At 38.2% G+C, this 27,483-nt stretch overlaps 1 protein-coding gene across 1 annotated transcript; it reads right to left on the reverse strand.

Moving 5' to 3' along the window:
- Positions 1–2,628: 2,628 nt before the first annotated feature.
- Positions 2,629–27,081, reverse strand: LOC145784768 (uncharacterized). Its single transcript, XM_082596616.1, has 6 exons — positions 26,944–27,081; positions 16,305–16,433; positions 15,119–16,044; positions 14,337–14,445; positions 13,660–13,788; positions 2,629–3,469 (listed from the first exon to the last, which is right to left on the reverse strand). The coding sequence occupies exons 4-6, from the start codon at positions 14,403–14,405 to the stop codon at positions 3,347–3,349; spliced, it is 321 nt and encodes a 106-aa protein (XP_082452742.1). The 5' UTR covers positions 14,406–14,445; positions 15,119–16,044; positions 16,305–16,433; positions 26,944–27,081; the 3' UTR covers positions 2,629–3,346.
- Between the last annotated feature and the right edge of the window lie 402 nt (positions 27,082–27,483).

Consider the following 27,483-nt stretch of genomic DNA (forward strand, 5'->3'; position numbering starts at 1 on the left):
CATTAGACAGCCAATTAACGTATAAAATCGCAATAAAACCATTTTTATAAGTTACCGTATGTAAAATAAATGTTACCACAGTAGAAAGATGGCCGGAGTTTCAGAATTATAAAAGATGAGAAAATGTGATAAAGAGTATTAAAGTTGTGAACGATGCGGCAGGACCAGGAGTGAGAATTATTTAAGAGTAGGCTACAAAGGGATTTTAACCCATGATGCAGAAGAAAGAAATGTAATTATTCATTGTGTAGAAAGAGCACGGCGGGATTATCCAGATTTCAAAAAAGCCACATTTTCATCCTCCAAGATGTAATTATCGACGTATTGGAAGTTTATTTCAGTTTCGTTTGCCTCATCACCCCAATTATATGTTAACGGTAAAAAGGATTTCCTTGCCTGAACTAACAGCAAATAAGAGAAATCTGGATGACGGGCGACACCTTAAAGTGCCCCTGACAGGTTGGATCCAAGTATAGTAACTTTTTAAAGCATTTCTTAGCGCAGAATTATACTTAGCGAACTTTTTAATCTTAACCTCGTAGCTCGACTGGATAGGGCGTAATTTAATCAAACGACTGCTCCGCAGTGCCACCACAGGCGAAACTCCATATTTCACTGCTCTGGGACGACTTTGGTGGTATTACGTCATCCTAAGTGGGCGTTGTTAGCAACGGATGAAACAAACGTTTCCTAGATGTAATTGGTGGATCACAGTTTGGTCGGAGTTGGTACAAGCGGTTGCTTTTTTCGAAGATTTATTGTTTTTTGCAGTTTAATAAAACTGTAGGCCTACTGATACGTTCCTACAAAACCTAAATATACTTGAAGTGAAAAATGAAGAAATCGTACGAATCATCATTCATATTTAATTCATCATCACTATTCAAAAATAAATAAAAGTTCTCTCTCTCTCATAATGTGTCTTCAGTTGGCCATTGAAATCCGGTGTAACGGCCATCTGGATCTAGAAAATTGTTTCGGATTCGCCAAACAATGCATGACGGCATCACAATCCGATTGTTGCTTCCGAGAGCATCACCTTGGAGTATCCACTCCAACACATGCCTGTAGGCATTTTTACTTGAGTGGTATTAACAAAATCATCTTCAGTGAAGTGAAGAGAACATATACGACTAGATTTGTATGGCCCATCCCACTTTCGAATACTTGAAGAAAACTTTGACCATTTTCTTCTCAGCACCTTGTTTTGTGGGAAAGTGTGAAAAGAAAGTACCCGGTCTTTGTCACTGACAATGTCAAATAAACAGCAATTTGTAGGCATTGCCTCAACCATAAATTAAAGGTACTGTTTGTGAGATACTGTTGTTACAGTGCAAATGGCTATAGCCAGATTAGGACAAGGAAAAAAGTATGAAAATTGTAGCCCTATGAAACTGCAATTTTAATTGAATTGAGATGCTGTTTGATAAAAGTAAACTCAACCTATTTGATCGAAACCTGATCGTAATAATAACTTCACTTTTTCATTTCGGTAATTCCTAATTTGCACATGCTTTAGACCAACAGAGCCCCACACATTCACGTTTTGCGGTAGTCGTACCATACTTTACCAAGTCATCACAGAGAAAGAATGCATCCTTCCCGCTTACTGTGACGTCACAGCGGTGTTGCCGTTTTTATTTTCGCAATTAAATGAGTGCCAGATTCGCCGATGTCAACGAAAGTTTGCAAGCGTGTTGATGCAATGCTTAGTAGCCTGTTGATATTTTTTACGATTTGCTGGTCAGGGAAGTTTGTTGGTGTAATCTTTTTGGTATCTTAGGTAAATTTAGCGAATTTATTTACCTGTCAGAGGCACTTTAACGCGGTGTTCAGGCATTCAACTAAGATTGCCCTTACAAAAATAGGCATAATATTACTACTATTTTTTTTTATCCAATTGAACTTTTCTTGTATCTTTTAAACATCGATTGATACCAGATATGTGGTGATTTCAGTCAGAAATGATTATTTTAGACGTTAGCAAGGCCATAGAGATAAAGAAACCCCTTAAAAGCCCTCCCAAAAAAATTTTTTTTACAATGCGTTTTCCCATATGGCCTATCATGTTCCTGTACTGAAAATTTAAAAGGGCCATTGCTTGGCGAATACTTGAACAAACCTGATCAAGCTTTTTTTTGGGGGGGTTTCTCGAACCAACCTCATAATCTGAGGGGGTTACCCTTACCGCCATGTTTTGGAAGAAAGTTTTTTTTTACCCAACCTAATGCTAATACCCAATACCCTAATACCTAATACCCAACCTCTGAGGTCCAAAAAGCCAATCTACGCGCTTTCAAGATATTTTGCTGAGGACACAGTTATGTGCTCTTCGATTTAACATTATCGAACTGGCGGCCATTCGGGCGTCAAACACGGGCTCCCACAACTCGGCCATGCAGATGCTGCGTTATTTACTTTCTATCTATTCTCCTTGAGGTGAGGAACTAGGCAAATTATACCTAAAACAAAATATTGTTTTCACTGATGTCGTCGTCTCAATTACAGTAGTTTCAAAAGTTTGTTCTTGTTCTGTTTTTACAAGTCCAGTCAATAGAATGCCTAACCTACAGCGCTCCCAAGCGGTCAGTTTTAACACATGGCGGTCTACCATCCACAACAAGCAGCCACATTGAAAGTTCTTTAATATAAGAAAACCACATCTAATCAATCAACCAAACCAATCAGTAACGATGTAGGACATGCTAATAAAATCTATCGTTGAACGAGGTTTAGGGATGTTGGAAGCGCTTTTACTGAAATGTCGGTAGCAACATCGGACGACCATCATTCAAAAGTGGTTATAAAATCGTGGGTTAATGACATGATTGTGTTGTGGGATGATATATCTCAACGCATTGCCCCATCAGGTAACGAAGGAGGTGTGTAATAAGTGCAGTGCAGCTACAGCAAAAGATCACCAAGCAATATGTCGCAAAGTTAAACACAGGTTCAATGGCTACATACACCACAAGTTTATGCAATATAATACACAAGACATTATAAATGAACATGCAAATAAGGTAACACTAGGAGCTACTTAAACTAATCAGTAAATCCAACAAATAGATTTGATTTACTCGAAAAAAGTTAAAAAGCAGATCATAGGTGGCAACTCCTTGTCAAGAAAAAGCCGAAAAAAGATGAACTGATATTCCAAAGTGAGGTTTTTAATAAAAGATCATAAAATAAAGCTCTCATTTTGGCGATAGTAGACAGAGTGATCCGACTCATAGTAGTGAAAGCATCATAAACGGAAAGGCTATGTTAGTTGCCAGTCAATATAGTTGCAGTTGAACAACCTGAATATCTTTGAGACTTATAGCCAATCCTCCCAAGCAGAGGTTCACAAACTCGCAACACGAGTCGCAAAGATGGTGATTTGCTTTTCCACTTCGCCCTTTATAGCGCTGCTTGATGCTTGCGGGTGCTTGTTGATGAAATCGACGATGTTACCGATGCATTGCTTCTGTAAACAAGATGACAATAAGAACAGTCGCGAACAAGCCAGATCTTGCTTGGTACACAGTGACTACAATGATGACATCACTAGCTGCATCACAATAGCGGCTCTATAAAGAAAAGCGGTGCTTGCAAGCCACATTAAGGTACTTTCAAGTTACTTAAAGAAAACTTCGTTATGTGTGTGAGTTTTGATTGAAACACTTTACAATGTGTTTAGAATCATTAGCACGTATATATGGCCCAAAAAAGAGTGCGGTTTGTTAACGATGTCAGCGGGGTTGAGAAAAACCCGTTTTTTTTTAAAAAGCCCAACCCGCATGTTTTTTTTTTAAAAAGTTTTTTTTTGGGGTTTTATTTAAAAAAGATGCAAAAAAGGTAGATTTATGCTTATTTCACCTCAAATACTACTTTTTACCAATGAAGTGCCTCTCACTCACAGTACATGCTGGCATAACTCAATAAAATAATGCACTAGGGCTGTTTAACTATGAGGCCTTCTTGCATAAATGGGTTTTAGTGTACAGTGCCGGCAAAAAAAATCTTTACATTCAGTAGGCAAAAAAAAACTTTACATGTAAAATCTGCACAAGTTCTTAGCTTATTGTTCCCGCCAAAGGCATTGCGTCACAAAAACGCTTATAGTTACATCATCAGCTACACTCTGGCAACACTTCACCGTAAAGCCATTGCTCTGCATGCCTAGTGTTGCTTTCCAGCTTCGTGAATAGTAAAGGGGGTGAAATCGCACAATAGTTTTCATTTTCTCAAAGTTTCCAGGTCTTGCAAATTTTTTTTCAAAAATTAAAATGGGTCGAAAGAAGAAGCAAATGAAAAAAAAAAACCTTGTGCCTTGACTTTGTTAGAGAAGGGAGATTCTTTGATTGCTGTAGCCAGAGATATTGGGGTCTCAAGAGAGGCGATGTATCAATTAAAAAGGTGACATATTCACTCATTGTAAAGATTTTAGTTGATACATTGCCTCTCTGGAGACCCCAATATATCTGGCTACAGCAATCACAGAATCTCCCTTCTCTCACAAAGTCAAGGCACGAGATTTTTCTTCCATTTGCTTCTTTTTTCGACCCATTTTAGTTTTTAAATTTTTTTTTGCAAGACCTCGAAACTTTGAAAAAATGAAAAATATTGTGCGATTTCACCCCCCTTACTAATTCACGAAGCTAGAAAGCAACACTAGGCACGCAGAGCAATGGCTTTACGGTGAAGTGTTGCCAGAGAGTAGCTAATGATGTAACTATAAGCGTTTTTGTGACGCAATGCTTTTGGCGGGAACAGTAAGCTAAGAACTTGTGCAGATTTTACATGTAAAGTTTTTTTTTGCCGACTGAATGGACAACACTTCAACAACATAAGATACGCAGACGACACAGTACTAATCGCCACATCAAACTCCAGTTTACAAAATTTACTCGACATAGTCAGCAAAGTGAGAACCTTAGACTTAATTTGAAGGCAACAAAAACCTTCTGCATGACCATCTCATCAAAAGAAATAACTCCAGTATGCACTATCAAAATACAAAATACAACAGTCTCACAAGTAAATAGTTTCAACTATCTGGGTTCTATGGTCACTTCGAATGGTCGATGCTGGAGCGACGTAAAATCAAGAATTGCACAATCCAAACAAGCTTTCATCAAAATGGACAAAATACTGAAATCTAATTCAATCTCTCTAAACACTAGAATAAGAATTTTACATCTGTACATTTGGTCAGTTCTGCTATATGGCCTAGAATCCTGGACTGTATGCCCGAAGATAGAGAAGATCAACAGTGCTGAAATTTGGTTCATTCGTAGAATGATGGGAATTAACTGGACGGATAAAATCACTAACGAAGAAGTGTGGAGACGCTCTGGGTGCACCCCTGGCGTCCTCATCACAACTATCAAAAAAAGGCAAATGACATTTATCGAGCATGTCTACCGCAAACGCGGAATTGAACACTCGGTAATGATGGGGCGATTTCCTGGTCAGAGACACCGGGGACGTCCACGTTTGGAAATCTTCAAAAATCTTTCAACAGCAAAATTTTGAAAACCTAATTAGAAGTATGGACAATCGATCGTTGTGGAGACTCACGGTAGCCGACACCTTATTCAGGCATGGCCGATGATGATGATGATGATGAATGTCAGCCCTCGAAATTAGCTTTCATCTACGACGGCAAAAACATTGCCGTCGCCAAATGAACAAACCCTGGATTACGGTGGCAATTGCTGTATGCTTTAATCAAACGAAATTTTATGCGCTTCTTCTTCATCGTGTGTCACACGGCGGTAGCCCAGAGCATCACGCAAGCTATTTTAAGCGCTGACAATGCTCTTGTGAGCTGTAAAAAGTTTGCAACCTTATAAATGCTGGCTTAATTGTTACGCGAAACTTATTCTTTCATCGAATGCTTATTTTTGACCGGTATCGTTGCGAATATAAAAAGTGGTACAAAATTGGATAAATCAGTCTTCGAAATTAGCCTCGGCAATCGGCAATTGCCGAGGCAGATGCATGAATGGCACATTAGCCTCGGCAATAAAAATGCCGAGGCCACACGAGCGCTTGTAAGGACCACAAGATTACAAAAATAACCCTAATTTTCTTAGACCACACCAGAGTAGGAGGTTGATTCAATCTTACTATTGCTTGATGTTTTTATTTGGGTTACTTTCTACTTCGCCGGCGCTTAGACACGTGCCCAGCTGGGAAAATTGAATCTTTCATAGAAATATCACCCTATTTGCATTGATTCAACGCCAGTAGACGTCAAATTATTGTAAGCATTTACTCCTTATCGCGCTTCGCCTTCCGTTATCTCGTCCAGCTGTATCAGAAACGATCGCGCCGCTTTCACAACGAACCACACAACATCAACAGACGTCGAATACATGTAAGTAATAGGTTAACGCGTTAACCTTTAGAGTGAGCTTTGTTAATTGCGGTTTGTGATAGATGTCTGGTTCATGGACTTCTAAATATACTACTATTTAGAAGTCCATGTCTGATTGCATAACAACAACAGGTGCAATTTTATGCGCTAACAATGCTCATGTGAACTATAAAAAAAGTTGGCAACCTTATAAATACTGGCTTAATTGTTACGCAAAAGTTATTGTTTCATCGAATGCTTGTTCTTTACCAGTGTCATTGCCAATATAAATTGTGGTAAAGGAAGATACAGTTAAAAAGTGGAATTTAGTTTATGTTATGAAACAGAGGGGACCGAGGGAAAAGTTAGTGTAGTATTTTGCAAAATTTGTAAAGAATTTTATGACGGAAACAAATCGGAATTAGAAAAGCTACGGGGCCAAGTTAAAAAAGTAGTACAAAATTTGCAGCAACGGGACCAACTCATGAAAAAGTTCCAAATGGCCCATTTCTTGGCTTTGAACAATAAATCTTTCAAATTTTACAAAGAACTATATAAATTTGAAAAAAAAAACGTTTTTAATGCTGACTTGAGAATTGGATACTCTACTGATAAGGCTTGTAGAGAAATCATTCATTTTTTATCCAACGCATTAATGCAAGACGAGGTTACTGTGCCTTTAAACAGTAAAAGCAAGCAATATTTCAGTATTTTGTACGATGGGTCGTCAAATGCCAAAACTATGGACAAAAAGAAGTTTTCGTCATTAAGACGTGTTCTTTGGGAAAACCTACCTGTCACGTGCTATCTGTCGAGGAACCAGAGGACCGTAATGCGAAAGATTTGAAGGATGCATTCGACGAAGCGTATTGAAGGGGAACTTCGAATTTCCGAAAAACAGCCGACTGATAGGCATTGGGTCCGATAGAGCCAGCGTGAACAAGGCCGCGTTCAACTTGCAAAAGGCAGAAGTAGGCGATCATTTGCTTTTAATGTTATGCATTGACGAGACAACCTCATCCTCCGATGCAGCATCTGATGATTCCGATTCTGACTAGTTCTTATCAAACAGTATTTGAGTTGCTCGCAGTATTCCAATTGTGCCGAAATCATGTTAGTGTAAACGTAAATCGAGGCAATCTTCTCGCAGGGAGCTATTAATTTGTTACCGGCACCTGGTTGAGGAATTAACGCTAGTTTATGATAATTCAACGTCGCTAGATGTCGAATTAATGTAAAACTAATGTAAATTTCTTATTGGGCGTTGTTGTTACGCAATACGTAAATACAACCGGTCGGGAAAATTAAATCGATTTGTGCTGACGCGAACGTTGAATCAACCCAAAATTAACATATTCCCCCCCCCCCCCCCCGTGAGTTATTTAACATGAATTATCGTAACAGCGTGCGTATCGCGTTGCTCGCTTTATTGCTACTTTTGGTATTATTACATCACAACAAATCAAACAATGCGGTCTTGATAGACTACTTTAGTATATTTTTCGCTTCTCGTTTTACATGTTGTGGTAGCCTACAATTTTTTCGTAATAAACGTTCACAGCAATTGCCGAGGCAATTTCAACTTTTGCCATTTGGCCTCGGCAACGTTTTTGCCGAAGTAAAAATATGCTAATTTCGAAGACTGATAAATGGTTCTTCGGCAGTAAAGAAAAGTAATGCTTCCGACCATATGGCATCGCGCGTTCATGCACGGGCAGTTGTGCGTCTTCAAGTATTCCAGTGACGACGCGACAACCTCATCCTCCGATGATTCCGATTCTGACTAGTTCTTTATCCAACAGACTTTGTGTTGCTCGCAGTATCCTAATTGTGCCGAAATTATGTTAGTGTACAGTGTACTGTATACGTAAATCGAGGCAATCTTCTCGCAGGGAGCTATTGATTTGTTATCGGTACCTGATTAAGCAATTAACGTTATTTCATGATAATTTAACGTCGCTAGATGTTGAATTAATGTGAACAACGCAACAAATTAAGTATCGAACGTTTTCGACATCACAAGATGTTCTCTTCAGGAATAATATACATACAAATTAACTACATCTGAAAAAATATTAACTACGTCTGTAGTTAATTTGTATGTATATTATTCCTGAAGAGGACATCTTGTGATGTCGAAAACGTTCGATACTTAATTTGTTGCGTAGTTTTATGTTTATGTAAATGTAATAAACTTGAAGATGTTAAACTTGATCACGTTGCTCGGCTTCGTATGCCTATGATTCAACAAGACAAACTCTCTACCGAAGCTCTAATGTGAACAAACAACATAGTAAATTTCTTATTGGGCATTGTTGTTACGCGATATAACTTGCGGGAAAATTAAATCGATTTGTGCTGACTCGAACGTTGAATCAACCCAAAATTAACTTACTTTCCCCCCAATGAGTTATAACGTGAATCACCGTAACAGCGTGCGTATCGCGTTGATCGCTTTATCGTTACTTTTGGTATTATTACATCACAACAAATCAAACAGTGCGGTCGTGCTAGGCTATTCGATTATTTTTTTTCTCTTCTCGTTTTACATGTTTTGAAACAATTTTTTCGTAATAAACGTTCACAGCAATTGCCGAGGCAATTTCAACTTTTGCCGTTTGGCCTCGTCAACGTTTTTGCGAAGTAAAAGTATGTTAATTTTGAAGACTGAGTATTCACAGCAAGTAAAATAGTCCGAGGTGAGGTCTTGGTACGACGTTTCTGCTGATTAAACTCCCGCTGCGAGTAAATCAAACAGGAAGAAATTTTGAACAATTTTTGTCGGAATTAAATGCTCATTTTGCGACGGCATTTTTATTGCCGTAGCAGAATGGCCATTATGACGTTTGCGGCGGCATTTACCACGGCAATTGCCGTGTGCCGCCGCTAATTTCGAGGACTGAATGTAAAGATTTTTTTTGCCGGCACTGTAGTACAAAGTGGCATTACTTGATTTTTGTGTACAGAAATATCCACTGTGTTTTCAGTTTATCCTTGGAAATTTCCTTCACAATCACATCCTTAAGTCCTAATTTGAAGTTTGTTTTAAGTACCTTGTAGTACTTTGGTTCATTTTTTCAATTTTCTGATAAAAATTGGACAAATATGATGCTCTGGTTTTTTTACGTTTTTTTTTTTAAGTGGGTTTTTTGAAAAAAAAAACACCCGGTTTTTTTTGGGTCGGGTAAAATACCGACAACCCTGGGTGTCAGCAACTTACCGCTTACAGTTGACGCGCCAACTGACAGGCAATGCAAAAGTATCTTCAGAAATACAGAAATATTGGTAAGTGGTAAGAGCCCTGGTTCGACTTTCGATAGGGCGCGGTTCGGCACCGTTTAAAAGCATGTGGCCGTCTCTGGCAAGACACTTAAAGGCGTGCAGTCGATTGCGGAGTGACGCCCCTTCGACTACAGGCCTTGATTTCTCTCATGATTACAAACAGTACGTTGCTCTAGAGAGAAATGCTTAGGCTACAACCCTTCTTAGGGTTATGGCCTGCTGGACTGAAATAACTCTAAAAAAAAATTTTTTTCAAACTGCAGTAGCCTCTCCAAGTCTGCAGGCATTGAAATCACCGGTTACGACCATGTGTGATTGTGTGTGCCCACAAATACAAGCAACAAGATGAAGCATCGCACGGTGGGCTCAGTTTGTGTATGACCTGGCATAAGTCTCTGGAATATACGTAATAGTACATCCAGTAACTACAGCCAGCTAAATCGGTCACCAGGATTGCTTTCCATAAGAGGGAAAAACTTTCAGGTTAAGAGGCGTCGAACAAGAAAACCACAGGAAGGCGAGTGTAATATGATGTGATTCAACGGATCAAAGGAATGGATAAGACAGTTCTAACGTGCGATTTATACGTTACTTTTTGGTATGATATATTTAATAATGAAAAAGTAGTTTATCATTACTTGAACCTGACTATGAAAGTATTGGAAGGAATTAAACGTTTTTATTCCTCCTGATCTAATATGATATATTGTTCAAAATCATTTCTAGATGTTGCCATTTCACAACCACTTGACCCACCTACAGTGGCTGCTTAACACACCAGTCAAACAGTTTCTGCGTAACGAGAACTTTTCAGAATGACAATTTAAGTGGTTATTTATATTCAGTGCACGCTAGGGTGCGTCGTGTGCCCCAATGTTCATATTTTTTGTATTATTTTTTTTCAATGGTGAGGTTTCACTGAAACAACAATAATATGAAGTTTCAGCAAAAAATATTAATATTTAGGTGCTCCACATTGCAGTTAAAAATACAGGAATTTCGACCCCCATAGGCCTACTCCATAAATACCTTGTTTTAACATAACACTGGTCTACACGATTTTTACTCTATAAACTTTGAAAACTGATTTAGAGTAATTTTGGGGTGCTGAATCCGAATCTGCCCTCAGATTTATCCTATCACGTCAGGTATGTGAGATATGATGACAGCAAATTGTTACTTTTGTCAAAAGTGGAAGATTTGACGTTGCGTTTATTGCACATACATATTTTGCTATATGCAGAAATCCAGGCCATGTCGTGCATAAGTAGCTGAAATACACCAAATATAATTTTGATACCAATTTGTCTTCTAAGCAACATTATTAACCATGCACTAAAAACAATCTAAAAGGGAAGCTAAAAGTATAACTGACCCCCCCCCCCCCCCCCCCCGTCAAAGGTTTGCATGAAACCACAAAGGATTAAGTAGGCCTGTGGCAATGCTTGTACAGTAACCTTACTTAGGCTGTTTTGGTCTGTCTAACACTAACCATTCGTTATAGCACTGCATATGTTGGTGGTGAACGCAATGCCAAATCTTCCACTTTTGACAAAAGTAACCATTTGTTGTTATCATATCTCACAAACCTGACGTGATCTGAGGTTAGATTCGGATTCAGCACCGCAAAATTACTCTAAATCAGTCTTCAAAGTTCATGGAGCAAAAAAAAATCTTTTTTTGTTTACCAGTGTAATATATGGATTATGCCTGCATTGTGCTTGGGCATGTTGAATGTTGATGAAGACTTGCAGTTTTTGTCAGTCGGGAAATTATGTCATTCAAGGTGGCTAACACTTGCTTGTAGGCTACTTCGTAAATACACTCATGCAATCAACCCTTCCAAAAGTTTCATGAACTTGTCTGAGTACTGCATCAAGGTTTGCTTCCCACCTTGATTTGAAATAAAACACCACAATTCATTATCTGATGGGTCAAAAAACTTCTTCAACATGTTGCAAAGAAATCTTCCCAAACCAAGAAGTAAAAGATTTCCAAGAAGGTTTTGGAATGCAATGCATTATTCGCTCACTCTGAAAATGTCATTGTTGGAATGCTAGGTGATGAAGACTGCCAAGTTAGAAGAGCAGCAGGCCAACAAATCTATTCCTTAGGTGCACAAGCACAGGAAAAGCAAAGCAAGAATCATGTTGGCTCCTCACAAAAAGCAGAAGATGAAAATCGAAAGCTGAGAAAGGAAATTTCACCAGCCGTGCCACCTGCAATATGCAGATTTCTTGTGCCACAGCTTAATACTAAAGCAAAATCATACCACCAACTTGTGAAGCTTGGCACAGTTCATAAGTCTGAGCCACCTATCATTAGATCGCTAGCAGATCAACAGCTTGACAATGTCATCGACAAACCTCTGCGGCTGGATTATCCTTGCCACAACCAAGCAGTGGAGTGTCACGTTAAGCTAGTGACTGTTAAAGCAAGCTTATATGCTGTAGGTTTTGAAAGAAGGGATGGACTGATTCGTCAGAAGGTGCAATCTCGTCAACTTATGAAAGAATTCAACAGCAAGAAGGAATTCACACTAGATTGACATGTTCACCTTTTTGTGCTGGTTGCTAAAGTCTCAATGTAGTACAGGTAGTCTAGCACATGCAGCAGTATGGAGTATATCAATCTGTGTGCTGGTATTTCCTTGACAATGATTTCATGGCAGATCACAGTCTACCCATCACCAATTATGTCTACTAATTACAGTATTTGTTTTATGCACCTACACTTTGAACAGTCCAGTTAGTAACCCCCAGGTCGTGCAGTAAAGTTGTTACTTGCTACTGTGTGTGTACATGACACGAGCACTATATTGTATTTCCAGTCACACTACTGTACCGTTAGACCACTGCCTCCATGCTCTCGATTAACCCTTGTATTCTCTACATCATGTGTAGTGTGTACCGTATATTATGCATCGGAATGGCCCATTTCGGTGAGTCCGATTCGGTGAGTCCGATTCGGTGAGTCTGATTCGGTAAGTCCGATCCCTTAACGGGAGATTTTTTCAATTTTTTTTTTAATTATTGGGTACCGTAGCCTAATTGTCATTGCCGTTTTAGGGTTAGGAGTTTGGGGTTAGGGGTTAGAGGTTAGGAACTCACCGAATCGGACTCACCGAATCGGACTTACCGAATAGTAGCAGACATATTATGCATACCATGCTGTATATTTATTGCAAATGCAATAAGCAAAAGTATCCAAGTCATCTGTGACCTGCATCAACATATGCAGTACAGCATGTACATTTACCCATTACCTTGTGCCTGCGCTACCGTTTTGTCCAAAACATTGTCAAATAATATACGCTTTTTGTCATAACTTTTTTTCTAGTGAAATTAAGGCAAAAAATCCTCATAGAGCAGATAGAAACATTATGATTCTGCAATCTGCATTATTTGATACCAAACTCATGTTCCTAGCACCAGCAGTTCCAAAGTTACATCCGATTTGAGAATTTTGGGGGGTATTCCCCCATAAAATGGGGGGTAGAACGGCCAATATGTGGTACAACTCCCTGAAACCAGTTTTGTTATTGTTTTTAGCCAATTTGTCAGTGGTCTAGACCCCCCTTTTTTTTAATTAAAAAAAAAAAATTTTCAATCCACCCTATTGTCAAGCCAACAAGGGGATACTGGCAATTGGGATGTGGAGCACCTAAACCTTGACCAAATTTTTTGAAATTTTGTAATTTTGCTTTTTTAGTCAAGCCTCACCCACAAAAAAAAATAATTTTGCTTTCAACCATTTTTTAAATTTTTGGGGGCACACGACACACCCTAGTGCACGCCCCATTCAATTCAGTCATAATCCTCCAGAAAGATGAAAAATAAAGAAAATATTGGTCACTGAAATGTGAAGTCCGTGCGGGTCACTGTCAGAAGAAGCTACCAACCTGAACAGTTCGAAAACACTTTGTGTCTCTAAATAGCAACGAAAAGTGGAAACGTGCCTTCAAACGACAGCGCCGCAGCTCGTGGGCAATGACGTATTTCTCATCACAAACAGGCAAGCGACGGACTCACCCTGCAATCGGCGAGTTGTCGCTCTCCACTTAAGCGCTGATAGATCTCGTTCGCGATCCGTCCTGACGTCACCAAGTTGTAGAAGGGCTTCGACTCTTCCCCATTCACCAGGAAGTTGCGCAGCGCGATCTAAAGCGAAGCACACAACACAATAACTTAGCTGGGTTCCTTCTAGCATTCTAGCAGAGACGAGAAACCATTGAAACAATTTAAAAACAACACAGATTGTAGAATATTTGTTTTGATTGGAGAACGCCTCTTCCGAAGCTTACCCACGGAAGTTTCACTTAGAGGCTCCGGATCTCTCACCCAGGTCAAGTCACTAAGGTTGACAGTTCAAAGTCAGTTTCAGCTGATTTATCATTAGACTATAGTCGATCGTGTAAAGCATGGAATGCAATATTGAATTTTTTCTCCCTTTATCATTTTAATGCCGCGTTCAAGTAGTATATATACATATAGGCTATTTATAACAATTCGTGGTATTTTAACAATAGCATTCAAACACTCTGCAACTTTTTAAACAGCCAGCTGTAAGATTTGTGTCTGAAAGTATGGCCACATAGTAGTTGCACCACTCAAGACATGAAACGCGGAATGGACGATTTTGTGTGGTGTGAAACATTGGGCTGCTTCCGTCTCAGTCCACATGGTAAAAGTTTGAGATTCCGACCAACCTGCTGCAGCAAGTCCAAGTTGTTCTCAAGCGTTCTGTCCTTTGTTAGCGAAGCTACAAATTGGTCCATCGCGGCAAGCAACGACAACTAGCTAAGCGATCAATAAAACCTAAAGCAGTTCAAAACAATTAATAACATGCAATGCAACATACCATAAAGATGATTTCTCTTTTCAGAAAATATATCGAAATTAAATGTTCATTCTGCAACCTATTGGAGCATCTAATTGCACTTTGACCTGCGAGTGTATTTAGCAATAAGCACTCAATTAAAATAATTCTTGAAGTGGTTTCCAAACCCCAAGCAAAAAGTTGGCTTGTCGCATTTAGACTGAACACCAGCTACAGCAGCATAGGGAATGATGAAGTAGAAATTCAAACAGAATGACTGCGTGGTTACCAATGGTTACAGCACCAATGCGTGGTTAATGGTTATGAGAAAAACAAACGAAACCACAGTGAATTAATAAAACACTACACCAGAGTCTTGTACGTAATCGGGTTATTTAAAACGGATCTTTATAACTTGATAACAGCTTTTGTATATATATATATATATATATATATTGTTTAATAGACTACAAACTTTCGTACGAAATGCATTGACCTACCAAGGTGAAAAACAAACAAAAATCATGACAATAGCTTTACCAAAGCGTTGATGCTAAGCCTAATACATAAAAACAAAATGTGATAACAATGTAAAGCCTAATCACCACGAACTCAACAAAAAACACTTTCCCCGGAATAGCGTCGAAATCACTCAGCGCCACAAGTGCTCACCTAGGTCTACAAGTCGTACTTTGTTATTTATAAGTATGTAAGTTCAACGGTTTGCTGGATCGAAAGTAATTTCGCATTATCAATTACACAACCAGTACAGCTCAAAATATCCACCTATAAAGACAAAATTCCATTTTTATAATAAAAAATCTGCGCTTAAAAGGGCATAGTGGATAAGGCTAGCATTTTCAGAACTAGGATTAAAATATTACAAGCATTACTATTTAAGGTATTAGCTGTAAGCTATTCTGTGACATGCACAGTATGATCTTTCAACTAACCAGTCGTCATGAGCGTATTGTCACTTCCCTTCCCACGAATTTAAACTATGGCTTAGACATTGAGAAGCAAAAGACCGAACTCCATCTAGCCCCGAGTAGGAGTTGGTCACAACTCACAACACATCATTTATTAAATGTTTTTTAATTGATTTATAGTTGCGATATAAAAACATATCTTTAACAACAAAGTTATGCACATCGAGTCAGGCACTGGGTACGTATTGTCGAATCAATGTACAAGAAAGTGACAAAAAGAAAAAAACAAAAATGAATGGTCTATTAAAATGCAAGAAGCACACTGACATTGAAGACAATCAAAACAGTTGACAAAAACATCTTGGTCCACAAGTTACTACTGAATTGTAAACATAACTGCACGTTGTGGTGAGGCTTTTGTGGCTGTGCAATGTGCATACTGCATAGCGCTGTAAAACACTTGGTAATTAGAAAACTTTTACAATTGAAGTTTGAAACTTAAGATTTTTCTTTTTGATTGACTGTAATCCAAATTGGCGCAGAGGTTCACAAACTCGCAACACGAGTCGCAAAGATAGTGATTTGCTTTTCCACTTCGCCCTTTATAGCGTTGCTTGATGCTTGCGGGTGCTTGTTGATGAAGTCAACGATGTTAACGATGCATTGCTTCTGTGAAATTAAAATAAAGAAGACTTCTTGCTTGCACAACTCCACAAACGTAAATCAATCTAGTTAAGAGAGACACATTGCCGATAGCTGTGTAATGAGGCTGCTTAACAACCCACACCTATTTATTTGTAAGTTACTACAATTTAAATAGAGTACCTTGTCCGAAACAAAGCACAATGCAACAAAGCTGACCATCTACCCTAAAATAAAATAAATTACAATGAAAAAGTCGCAGAAAATAAATGTCAATACAACGCTACCTTCAAGTCAGCTATCTTTCTTTGGCCACTGACTCTTTGATAGAACTCATTGGCAATTCGAAACGAAGTTACCATGGTATAGAAAGGCTTGCACTCGTCACCATGAACGTTGTATCGTTGCAGAGCAATCTGTCAGTTCGTAAAAGGAACAATTTAGTTCTCGAGCAGCAAACTTCATTTTGTCGAAGCCAACTTAATTCCTCAAGCAACGCATTTTTCAACAAAAGCAAAACATAGAAATTTGTGACATAAAAAGCACAAAAGATGTTTTGAAAACTTTTTTTAGAACATTGCATTTTATGTTTTCTGTATTGTGAGATTCATAAACGTGGTTAATTTAATGCGAAACAAAGATGAAAGTTTGCGTTAATATTGAATCGAAATGTTTTTATTTTGAACTGAAAAATTAAAACCCTGTAACGTAACTCAGTGGTTCTTAACCTTTTTGTCTTGGTGGACCTCTTTTAGTGCCTTCGAAGCGGTCGCGGACCCACGCGGACCCCTAAAAACTTCTATTTGAAATTTTGGTATAGGCTATCGCGTCTTCTTATGGAATCATATATTCAGTGTTGTACGTTGACGCTGAGTCTAGCGCCGTCAGTTTATTTTTTACTTGACGGAAGTGATAGCGCCGTCAACTAGTTTGCCGATTTTAAGCGTCACACGCTATGCGTCATTTTTCGTTTTCATGGAAAATCTCGTTTCATAATGAGAGTTAAATTTTGTTTGACGTTTTGACTTTCAGACTGATAGCAATGAACAATCTTTTTCTGTGGCAACTGTTCGTCTATCCAATTATAGTCCATTCCATTATAATTCAACAAATTTTAGAAAGAAATGTAACCACTAGGTTTCAAAAGGTGTTGGTTTTGATATATTTTGTTGTTTTCAAAATTTGAACTTGAGCAATTTGAACTTGAGAAAATTTGAAAAAAAACAATTTTGAAAATCGGACAAGCGGTTTTTGAGATATCGCGTTTTGAAATTTTGTGGCTGTCACTAGGTGGCGCTGTTGATGTTCCCAATATTTCTTGATTTTATGGTTATATTTGGGGTAGAAAGTTGGTTGAAGTGTCTATTCCACCATTTTTCATGATGCAGAATTCAAAAATGGTCTCAATTTTAGTCTACAAGCATTAGCTAAGGAGTTATGGGGCATTTAAAAAAAATTGGGGGACCAAATGCCAACCCTCAAACTGTCATGTGGGTAACGAGATATCCCAAAAAAAATTTCTGTTCTTGAAAGTTTCTTGCATATACTTCATGATAGTACAATATTTTTTATGAGACTTTTGTCCTTTTTGCACAATGCAACCTTATATCAATGATCTATTAATGCAGTATTTGAATGATGCTTGCTTATGATGTCACAATAGTAAATTACAGATTTCCCAAAAAAACTTTTTTTTCATTGTGAAAATTATGTACCCAGGAAAACAAAATTTGACTGCAATTTTGAAACAAGGACTGGTTTTCCCGGGCAAATTTCACAATGAAAACATTTTTTTGGAAAAATCTGTAATTTGTTATTGTGACGTCATAACACGCATCATTCAAATATTGCATTAACAGATCATATAACTTCTCATGCAAGTCTTTGATAAAAGGTTGCATTGTGCAAGAAGGACAAAAGTCTCATAAATAAACGTTATATTATCATGAAGTATATGCAAGAAACTTTCAAGAACAAAAATATTTTTTGGGATATCTTGTTACCCACATGACAATTTGGGGGTTGACATTTGGTCGCCCAATTTTTTTTAACTGCCACACAACTCCTTAGCTAATGCTTGTAGACTAAAATTGACATCATTTTTGAATTCTGCATCATGAAAAATGGTGGAATAGACACTTCAATCGACTTTCTACCTCAAATATATCCCTAAAATCAAAAAACATTGGGCACATCAACAGCGCCACCTTGTGGCAGCCACAAAACTTCAGAACGCGATATTTTGAAAACCACTTGCCCAAATTTCAATTTTTTTTTTTTGCCGAGATGCATTTTTCACATACTATAACATATGTTTTAGTCATCAAAATTGAAGACTTAGTGGTTATTTGGATTTGTTGAATTATAATGGAATGCCTCTTATGCAGTTTCAAGTTTGTTTATCGTAACCTGGGTTAATCTGAGTCGAGAAAAGACGAAATCGTTTTTCGCAGCTCAAAACAGTCTCAAAAACCAATCTCGTTAGAAGTCGAATACACAAGAATGGCGCACCAACGATAAAGAACCTTTGTCTATGACCTATGGCTCGCGAGCTATATTTGGCTCTTTTGATGACGGCATCTGGCTCTCCGATATAATCTAAGATGGCACTTCTTAATTAGCATCTTAATTATCAATATTGCTGCAACTTTTTTTGTAACTTTCCATAACGTAACAATTAAGCAAAACAATAGATGGATTCGTAACAATTAGTTAAAAAAAAGAGCAGCAATGGTACCCTATCACGTAGTAACGGACAGCCAAGCTCGAAATATTATGTTTTCCTGCTGCTATTAGTTTGCCTTTTTTGTTGTTACAGACGGCAGGTCGGGGTCAGAAAAAAAAAAACGTAGAATAATTAGTCACTGATAAGTGATAATCTACCTCCTAAATTTTGCACTCTCGTTAGTTTAATCATTGCTTTGATCTACGTTGTACGCAAAAATAACGCTAGAAATTAGCGCTGACACCGTCAACTTCTTTAAGAGCTGACGCAGTACTTTACGCCGTCAAGTTTTAATTCAATTTGCGCGCTGACGCCGTCAATTTATTTCATTGACGCGTACAACAAAGTTTCGAAGCAACACACTAAGAGGAATTTGCTAAATTCGCAACGCACTTGACGAGTGATGAGATTGACGAAATTATGTTATGAGCTATATGTTCGCACACAGGATCAAACATCAGTAATCTATACGCTCAATTGATGTTTTTCCATAAATTTTATCATTACTAAATAGAAAATTTGCGACCGTTACAAAGAACTTCTCCCTTTTTTCATTTGTAATCAACATTATTCGTTATAATCACAATCCCGGGCAAAACTGTGAGTGGTAATGAACTGCTGACTAACGTTTGCAATTTCAAGTAAATCATTGATCAACAATTTGCTGTCTCAAAAGAATTAAGTTGAACATAGCCTTATTAAAAGGTTTAAGTCATCTATATGATGTTTTTTAGTTAAGAAACCAAACCTTTGTGCAATGTTCGTAATTTCAAACGACGCACCAGTGCGTTGCGACTTACAGTTTGAGAATCACTGTATGCTAATACATAAACAAAGCACAAACAACTTTTAAATTTTGCTATTTATCAATCTTGCTGAAAACTTGGAAACTTTTACAGACCACCTGAAATCGCTTCATGGACCCCTTGGTGTTCGCGGACCCCAGGCTGAAAACCACTGCTGTAACTAATCACCTTTCTTCCGCCTATATACAGAAATAAGTTCATAATGCAGATTGCAGAGTTGTACAGCATTAACTTGCGATGGTTAACAGGCAAGGCTTGAAACACAGCAATATGTTAGTGACTGATATTGCTTGGGTTTTGGTTCATTACCTTTTAAAACTTCAGAGACTTCGACTAATTAAAGATGTGTGCCTATTGGTGCAAAAATGTAAGCCAAACATAAATTTATCTTAAACTCTTTGAAAAAAGTAAATCAGAATACTGTATATATAAATGAAATCAATAAAAAGGTAAAGGAAAGTCCCATACTTGATCCAAGCATCGGGGGATGAGAAGATAAGGTTCTCATTACACTAAGCCTTCGCACTAACAAGAGTAGGGTAGCCAGTTCCTTTCTCTCGGCCCCCTTTCCTTCAGCAACTACGCCCACACAATTTATCACACCCTGGGTAAAGGTGAGCGGTGTTTGTCAACAACCAGCATAAGCCGGGAGTCGAACCAGGATTGCATGATTGGAAAGCGAGCGCCTTATCCGAATATCCGCTGCGCCATCTCACCGCATGAAATTAATGCTTATCAAATTTATTTATGTGAAATAACTTACTGCACATCTGTACGACTAAATATGCCTGTAGGCGTCGAAATAGGGTGGGCAAAATATGTTTCGCCCACCCTGTTTTCATGACACTTATAAAGTGTTTGTTACAATTATTTCCGTTTTTGAATTATTTCCGTTTTTGTTAAACGCTGGAATGCTGGATTATCCAACCAACTGCAGCGCAAGTTCTTGTTTTACGCTATGTTACTCGCTAGATATGCGACAGAACAAAGCAATTCCGCAGCAACGCTGCATTGAAAAAAAGACGGTACTCACTGCATTGTTGTTGCTACGGCAACTGCCACAGGCTGGCAATTCCTAGTGAGAAAGTCACGTTTAATCTTTTCTCCGAATGGTCGGTCTCACTTTCGTTACGTCACAATCAAACTTCAGTTCCGGGTCAGCGTAAGGCATAGGTCACCAACCTTTTTTGTATGCGGCCACTTTGGCACTTAGGAGAGCTGTGGCGGGCCGCACTAATAAAATTTTAGGTAGGTTGACTCTTATGCTAGAAAAGAACGCATCATTTCGTACCCAGTATCCAGCGTTACTTGTTGTTAATATTTATCTCAGAATACCGCAGCAAAAAAATTAGTCGAACAACGCTACTGCCAGGCCAAACTCCTTTAACAACACGTTTGACTTCTTTAACATTACCTAATAAACAAGGCCACTTGTTTTGCGCACTTATAGTGAGGCGAGCGGTTTCATCGAATATTCATTGCCAAGCAAAGAGTGGTGTTTTCACTTCGCTTCACAAAAGATATCTTGCAATTAACAGTTTCAGTAAACAAGAAAATATTTGACACATTGCAATACAGGCAACAATAGTGACCTGCAAACATATCAGCGAAAAATAGGCTCCAATAACAGGGAGAAACAAATCAGGCACCATGAAACAAACGCTTGTGAAAATCACCGAAAAAACGTTTCTATTGTAACTCATGAACAGTAGTGTTCCCTCTAAAAAAGCAATGAGTTGGTTTTTCATCCTTTTTGTGAGAGTCTATAAAACCGTCTTTCTTTGATTATTAGACAAATGTCACTTGCAGTGCTTATAAGCATGGCAAGAATTGTTGATTAACAACATTTTGCACTGCAGTACTAAGCTAAATATTTCCATAATACCAGAAAAAGTCTTTAAATTTATACAGTATATAATTTTATTCCAATTTACTATAAATTGAGTTGGCACACCGACCTATTTTGCCAACAAAAACTTGCATAAAGGAACACTGCTTGTGAAACCCAATAACGGTGAAACGAACACTGGTGCTTACAGAACATTTACAAACTTAAAATAAGCAACCCTATGCTCAGACAATTTCGAAATTCGAAAACAGATGTTATAATCAACCACTGGAACAGTGTGGCTGAACATCGCATTGGAATGGTAGCCACTTTAACAAGTCGAAATTCTGCCACTGCGAATGACTACAATGCAACCGCCAACCAATCAGAACATGTTATAAGAGGCTACTGTCCAATTGTGACCCCGCTATCACTCAGCCAGAGAGTTAATGCTTGTTTTGAACCTTATTTGGTAATTACAGAAGAAAAAAGAGCAATAGCAGTGGGGGGAATCGAACCCGCATCAATGAATTGACTACTTTCTAGCCCTAACTCTAACCCCTAGGGTCTGCTACTATTCGGTGAGTTCCTAACCTCTAACCCCTAATCCTAAAACGGCAATGATAATTAGGCTATGGTACCCAATAATTAAAAAAAAAAAAATTGAAAAAACCCCCCGTTAAGGAATCGGACTCACCAAAACGGCCATTCCGAACCCCTAAGCCAACCAGTTGACAGAAAATCCATCACTTAATTTGCTTTCTATCATCTTCTTTTCGCTATTTTTTACGTCACTTAAACCGTAGCTTATGATTGGTTGGCGGTTTCATTCTAGTCATTTTTAGTGGCAGAATTTCAACTTGTTAAAATGGCTACCCATTGGAATAACTTTAAACGACCCCTACCTAGAACTACAATCTGATTGGTCGGTTGGTAGAATCATATGCAGAGCGAAAATATGCTTCCTGGAAAGTATTTTTTACCTTCATGCTGTTTAACTGAATAACTCCTCAAGAAAAGTATTTATGGTTATACTTGTGCGCTGATACCTTCCGCGGGCCGCACATAACAGAGTGGCGGGCCACATGCGGCCGGCCAGTTGGTGACCCCTGGCGTAAGGGAATATGAATATGACATCATAATGAACATGACAATAAAATAACCGATACAAGACGTACCGTACTAAAACAATCGCTTTTTACAAATCTTTCCTCACAAACTTGTTGCTGGGTATAAATTGGGGCACCGCCCGACAATGGTCACTTCATTATTGAAAAGTTAAACATAAAGCAAAGTCAAAGGCGCAAGAAAGAAACATCGAACCTATTAAAGCTTAATTGCTGCAGCGACGCTAAACGCAGTCTTTGTGAGAAAGATTAACCATTGCGAATTTGCGAACATACACATTCAATGACATCTGTTTGAAAACTCTTGTCCACCCAGAATTCCTCTCTTCTAAGAAAAAATCGACGCCTATGAATATGCCGATGTTGAAATGTTCCCAGAGTCAAGCAAAAAGCTTTTACAAGTCAAGTCAATGTAGTTGCTTCAATAATCATGTAGAATCTCTCTCAGTAGGTATCATGGCTGATACAGCCCTTGATGTACAATGATGTTCCAGTTTGATCGATCTCGTGCGTCTTGCCAAATTTTAGTAGGGTTTTTGATTTGTGGTTGAAAATTGTGCAAAAATGTGAATCTTTGAGCTCCTCTTGACCGTTTTCCTATTATTTTTCCACTTAAAGATAAATCTTCAAGTTCGCCTTTCCTGATGCTGTGACCCAAGAACTTCAGTTGCCGCATTTCTATAGATCTCATTATCTGCTGCTCCTGGCCCATCTGTTGGAGAACTGCTCTGTTGGTTCGAAAAGCTGTCCATGGAATTTTAAGAATTCTTCGGTAAAACCACATTTCTGCAGCTTCAAGCTTTTTTCGGGTTTTTGTTGTTAGCGTCCAGGTTTCACATCTGTACATCAAAATTGACCAAACAAAGCATTTTAACAAACAAATTTTTAAAGTTTTGGAGAGCTTTCGATCTGTAAAGATTTTTGTCATGGTATTGAAACTCGACTTTGATAATGGAATGGGTCGTCTAATTTCTTCTTCACGTCGGGTACTTGGATTCAGTATTGAGCCCAAATAATTGAATTTTTGAACCTGTTCAATTTTGTTATCATTGCAGTACACGCAAATTGTTGGTTCAGGAAGACATTTCGAGACTGCCAGAGTTTTAGTTTTGTTAATGTTTATTTTTAGTCCATATTTTTCACTGGATCTTTGAACTGCATCTAGTAAAATATGCAAACCACATTGTGACGTTGCAAGCAAGACTGTGTCGTCTGCATATCGAATGTTATTTATAAGTTTTCCGTTTATATTAATTCCTTCATCAATATCTTCCAGTTCTCTAAGGATGAGTTCACTGTACAAATTGAAGAGATCTGGGCTCATGACACAGCCCTGTCAAACACCTCTTGATATTTCCATCCATTCAGTGATTCCATCGGGAAGCATGACAGCGGCTTGCTGCTTGTAGTATAGATTGTGTATCATACGGAAATCTTTATCATCAATCCCAATTCGTTTTAGTGATGAAAGAAGCTGGAAATGGCGTACTTTATCAAAAGCTTTCTGATAATCTATGAAACACAGAAATACATCTTGTTGGTGTTGAATTAAACGTTCACACAGCATGCGAACTACAAAAAGTGCATTTCTGGTTCCTCTGTCAGGCATGAATCCGTATTAGCAAACAGATATTCCTTTAGTATTGGTGGTCCAGTTTTACAATTAATCATATTATGATCCATATTTTCTCTGTCATCTTGAAAAAGGTCAGTAATGTACTCTTCCCAACGTTTCTTCACATCTTTCGGTTCATAGAGAATTTTGCCATCAGAAGATCGAATGCACTTCGAGGTTAATACAGGACTGGTTTTGGATATTAAGCGTATTTCCTTGAACAGTTCCTTCGGGCTGATGTCTTTAAGCCTTTCAATTTTTTCACACTTTTCTTCTAACCATCGTTCTTTCGCAGATTTGCACTTTTCTTGAATAGATTGATGAATTTTGTTATATTTTTCTCGGTTTGTTTTTGACTGTCTTCTTTCTGACATAAGATTTTTTATTTCTTCAGTCATCCAGTGAGGCTGTTTAGTTCGTCTGGTTTCTTTTGGTATAACTTTATCTGCTACTGTTAGAATACTTGTTTTGAGATTGTCCCACTGATTATCTACTGTTTCATTCTTTTGGTTAGCTTCATGTAGAATAAAATGGTTAAAATAAATGTTGCGTAGTGGCAGGCATAATCCAATTGGTCGGAAAAGGCTTTAGCGACAGAGACAGCGGTCACACCATAACAACAAATCGAAGTGCACTCTTATACATCTTGTGCTCACTGTGTCAATTGAAATTGAAAACTTAGTTGTATTCCTACAAAAGCTATACCGATACTACATTTACGGCACAGTAGATGTAGCCACTTTTAATGATTAAGTTACCTCTGAGCCATCTAAGTTCTGTTATATTAGTCAGAATGGCCCGTTTTGGAGAGTTCCCTATTCGGTGAGAGCCTTTTTCGGAGAGTTCTCTATTTGGTGATCTTTTGAATTTTTTTATTATTGGGTACCGTAGCCTAGGTATCATTGCCGTTTTAGGGTTAGAAATTAGGGTCTTATTTCAACGTTTAGCGACGTTAAAACGATGTAAAAGCGGCAATCATAATTAGGCTACGGTACCCGATAATAAAAAGTTCAAAAAATCACAGAATAGGGAACTCTCCGAAAAAGGCTCTCACCGAATAGGGAACTCACCGAATAGTAGCAGACCCACATTAGTAGCACTTTTTCAATTGATAAAATTAAATCAAACAACAAAAACTTAACACAGGATGATCTTTTCATGAGACAAACAAGCCAAGGCACCAACTGGTGCACAGCCAAGTGGTGAGAACATTTGTGAGTGACGTTTGAAAGGGTATCGGTTCGACACCGCTCCAGAGCACATGGGTGTGTCTAGGCAAAGACATACAAAGAATGTAGGCCTAATGGCATGCCAAAATAATAGCTCAAAATAAAGTTTGTTTCGAACCCTAATTTTTACCTACGTCTAAATCAGTGTTTCTCAACCTTTTTTGGCCCAACGCCCCCTTCATGAACTGGCAAAATTTTACCGCCCCCCACAATAACGATTCATTACGAAAAGCGAATATAAAACAATAAATACTATTAATATTACAAAAAGTGCTCAATGCCAAGCTTAAAGCCAAGCGGTTATAGGTAAATTGTTCGTAAACAATTGTTCGTAAAACAATTGTTCGTAAACAGTTGTTTGTAAAACAATTGTTCTTAAGCAGTTGTTCGTAAAATTAAATCCCTAAAACAATTCTTCGTAAAGCATTTCTTGGTACACATCAATTCTCAATTGGATGCATGAAGAAATGCTTTATGAAGAATTGTTTTACGAAGAATTAATTTTACAAACAACTGTTTACGAAAAAACGTCAGACACCAAGCCAAGCACAGCGAATTACATCCAATATAGGCTAACCAGTCTCTAAAATCCTTACACCTTGCCCTTACAGCCCGTTTTACCCTAAAAGGTGGATCATCAGAAGGTCCTTACTCCTTATTCAAATACTTCTATTTCTATTAGAATATAAGGACCTTCTGATGATCCCCTTGTTAGAGCGAAACAGGCTGTAAGGATTTTTAGAGACTATAGTAACTATATTTGATGAAAAGCAAATATATATTTGCGAGCATAAAAACAGGATTGGCCTAGTAGTAGTCAGTGTGAACCTTGTGCTTGGTGATAAAGTGCCAGTTTCTTCACATCCAGTGTAAAGCCAGTGAGAAACATTCGAAGATCACCTCTTATGGATATGTCAAGTGGGTTTCGCTGTTTGGTACAGTATGTAGCACAACATCACAGCTGAATCCCTTTTCCACCAGATGAGGCAGGAAATGTTATCACAAACTGGGTTTTTTTTTTTGCTGAGACTTTTCGGTCATTTGTCCGAAATGACTTGAAAAAATTCGGTCATTTTTTATTTATTTCGATCATTTTTAGTCATTTTTGGTCATTAATAGTCAATTGACTATATATTTTTTCGGACATTTTGACCGAATTGACTATATTTTTTTCGGACATTTTGCTAAAAAATCGGTCAATGACCGATAAATGACCAAAAAAAAAAACGCAGATCACAAAGATACGAGCTCTTTGACGAAATCGTTATGCTGGGCTGTAGATAGGTTAAAGAATGCCTCCTAATAATCAAAATGCCCCCCTTAAGCCGAGGTAATCATACCGCCCCCCTGAAAAATCAAAACGCCCCCTGGGGGCGGTACCGCCCCCGTTGAGAACCACTGGAATGGACAAAAAAGAATTAAATATCTGGCAACACTGCTTTCAAGGGACGACATCGACGTGGGATGACATCGGCATGGGACGACATTAGGGGGACGACGTGTTCAGGAGACGACATCGGTGGCATCCCCGTCAACCCCATCAGGTGGCATCCCCATCAACCAATGCATTAATTGAAAGAGTACCTTGACACTAACCTGTTGTAATAACTCCAAGTTGTTTTCCAAGTTTCTATCATTTTGTAAGCAGTCCAAAAAATTAGACATTATGATATAGTAGCCTACTGTAAACAAGGAATTTTTGTAAGATTAGCTGCACCTGATCAACAGCAAACTGAACATAAGAAAACATCCATGAGTTTGATATCCTCAAATAAATGCACAGATATTCCTTTTGCCATGTGCAGGCAACAACACAATAGCCTACTGCAGTATAAGAACCTAACATGAGCACGAAAGGGACTCAGAAAATTTTGCTTTAACAGCCTCAAAACACCATGGAGCCACATGCAAAAATATAAAAAATATAATTTTTACCTTTAAAAAAGAACGTTTACCTCTTTCAAAAAAGCTGACATCTCACGTTGCTAACGACAACCATGGGGAGCGTACAATCAGCTATTTTCCTAAACTAGTCTACCAAAACAACATTTGAGGGGGCTTCTACGACTTCATTTTTTATTTCCTCATCACCAAGCAATTATTTCCTCGTTTTGGAAACTAAATTTCTCTCAAATT

This window comes from Aplidium turbinatum, chromosome 15 (assembly GCF_918807975.1).
Source record: "Aplidium turbinatum chromosome 15, kaAplTurb1.1, whole genome shotgun sequence".
Lineage (NCBI taxonomy): Eukaryota > Metazoa > Chordata > Ascidiacea > Aplousobranchia > Polyclinidae > Aplidium > Aplidium turbinatum.

What these genes read in the sequence shown, in the direction of transcription:
- LOC145784768 (XM_082596616.1), bottom strand. Translation starts at nt 14,405, where the DNA reads ATGGACCAATTTGTAGCTTCGCTAACAAAGGACAGAACGCTTGAGAAC. An exon ending in ACTTGGACTTGCTGCAGCAG is followed by an intron (nt 13,789 to 14,336) that starts GTTGGTCGGAAT and finishes GCTTCGCTTTAG; the next exon opens with ATCGCGCTGCGCAACTTCCT. An exon ending in GACAACTCGCCGATTGCAGG is followed by an intron (nt 3,470 to 13,659) that starts GTGAGTCCGTCG and finishes TCTTGTTTACAG; the next exon opens with AAGCAATGCATCGGTAACAT.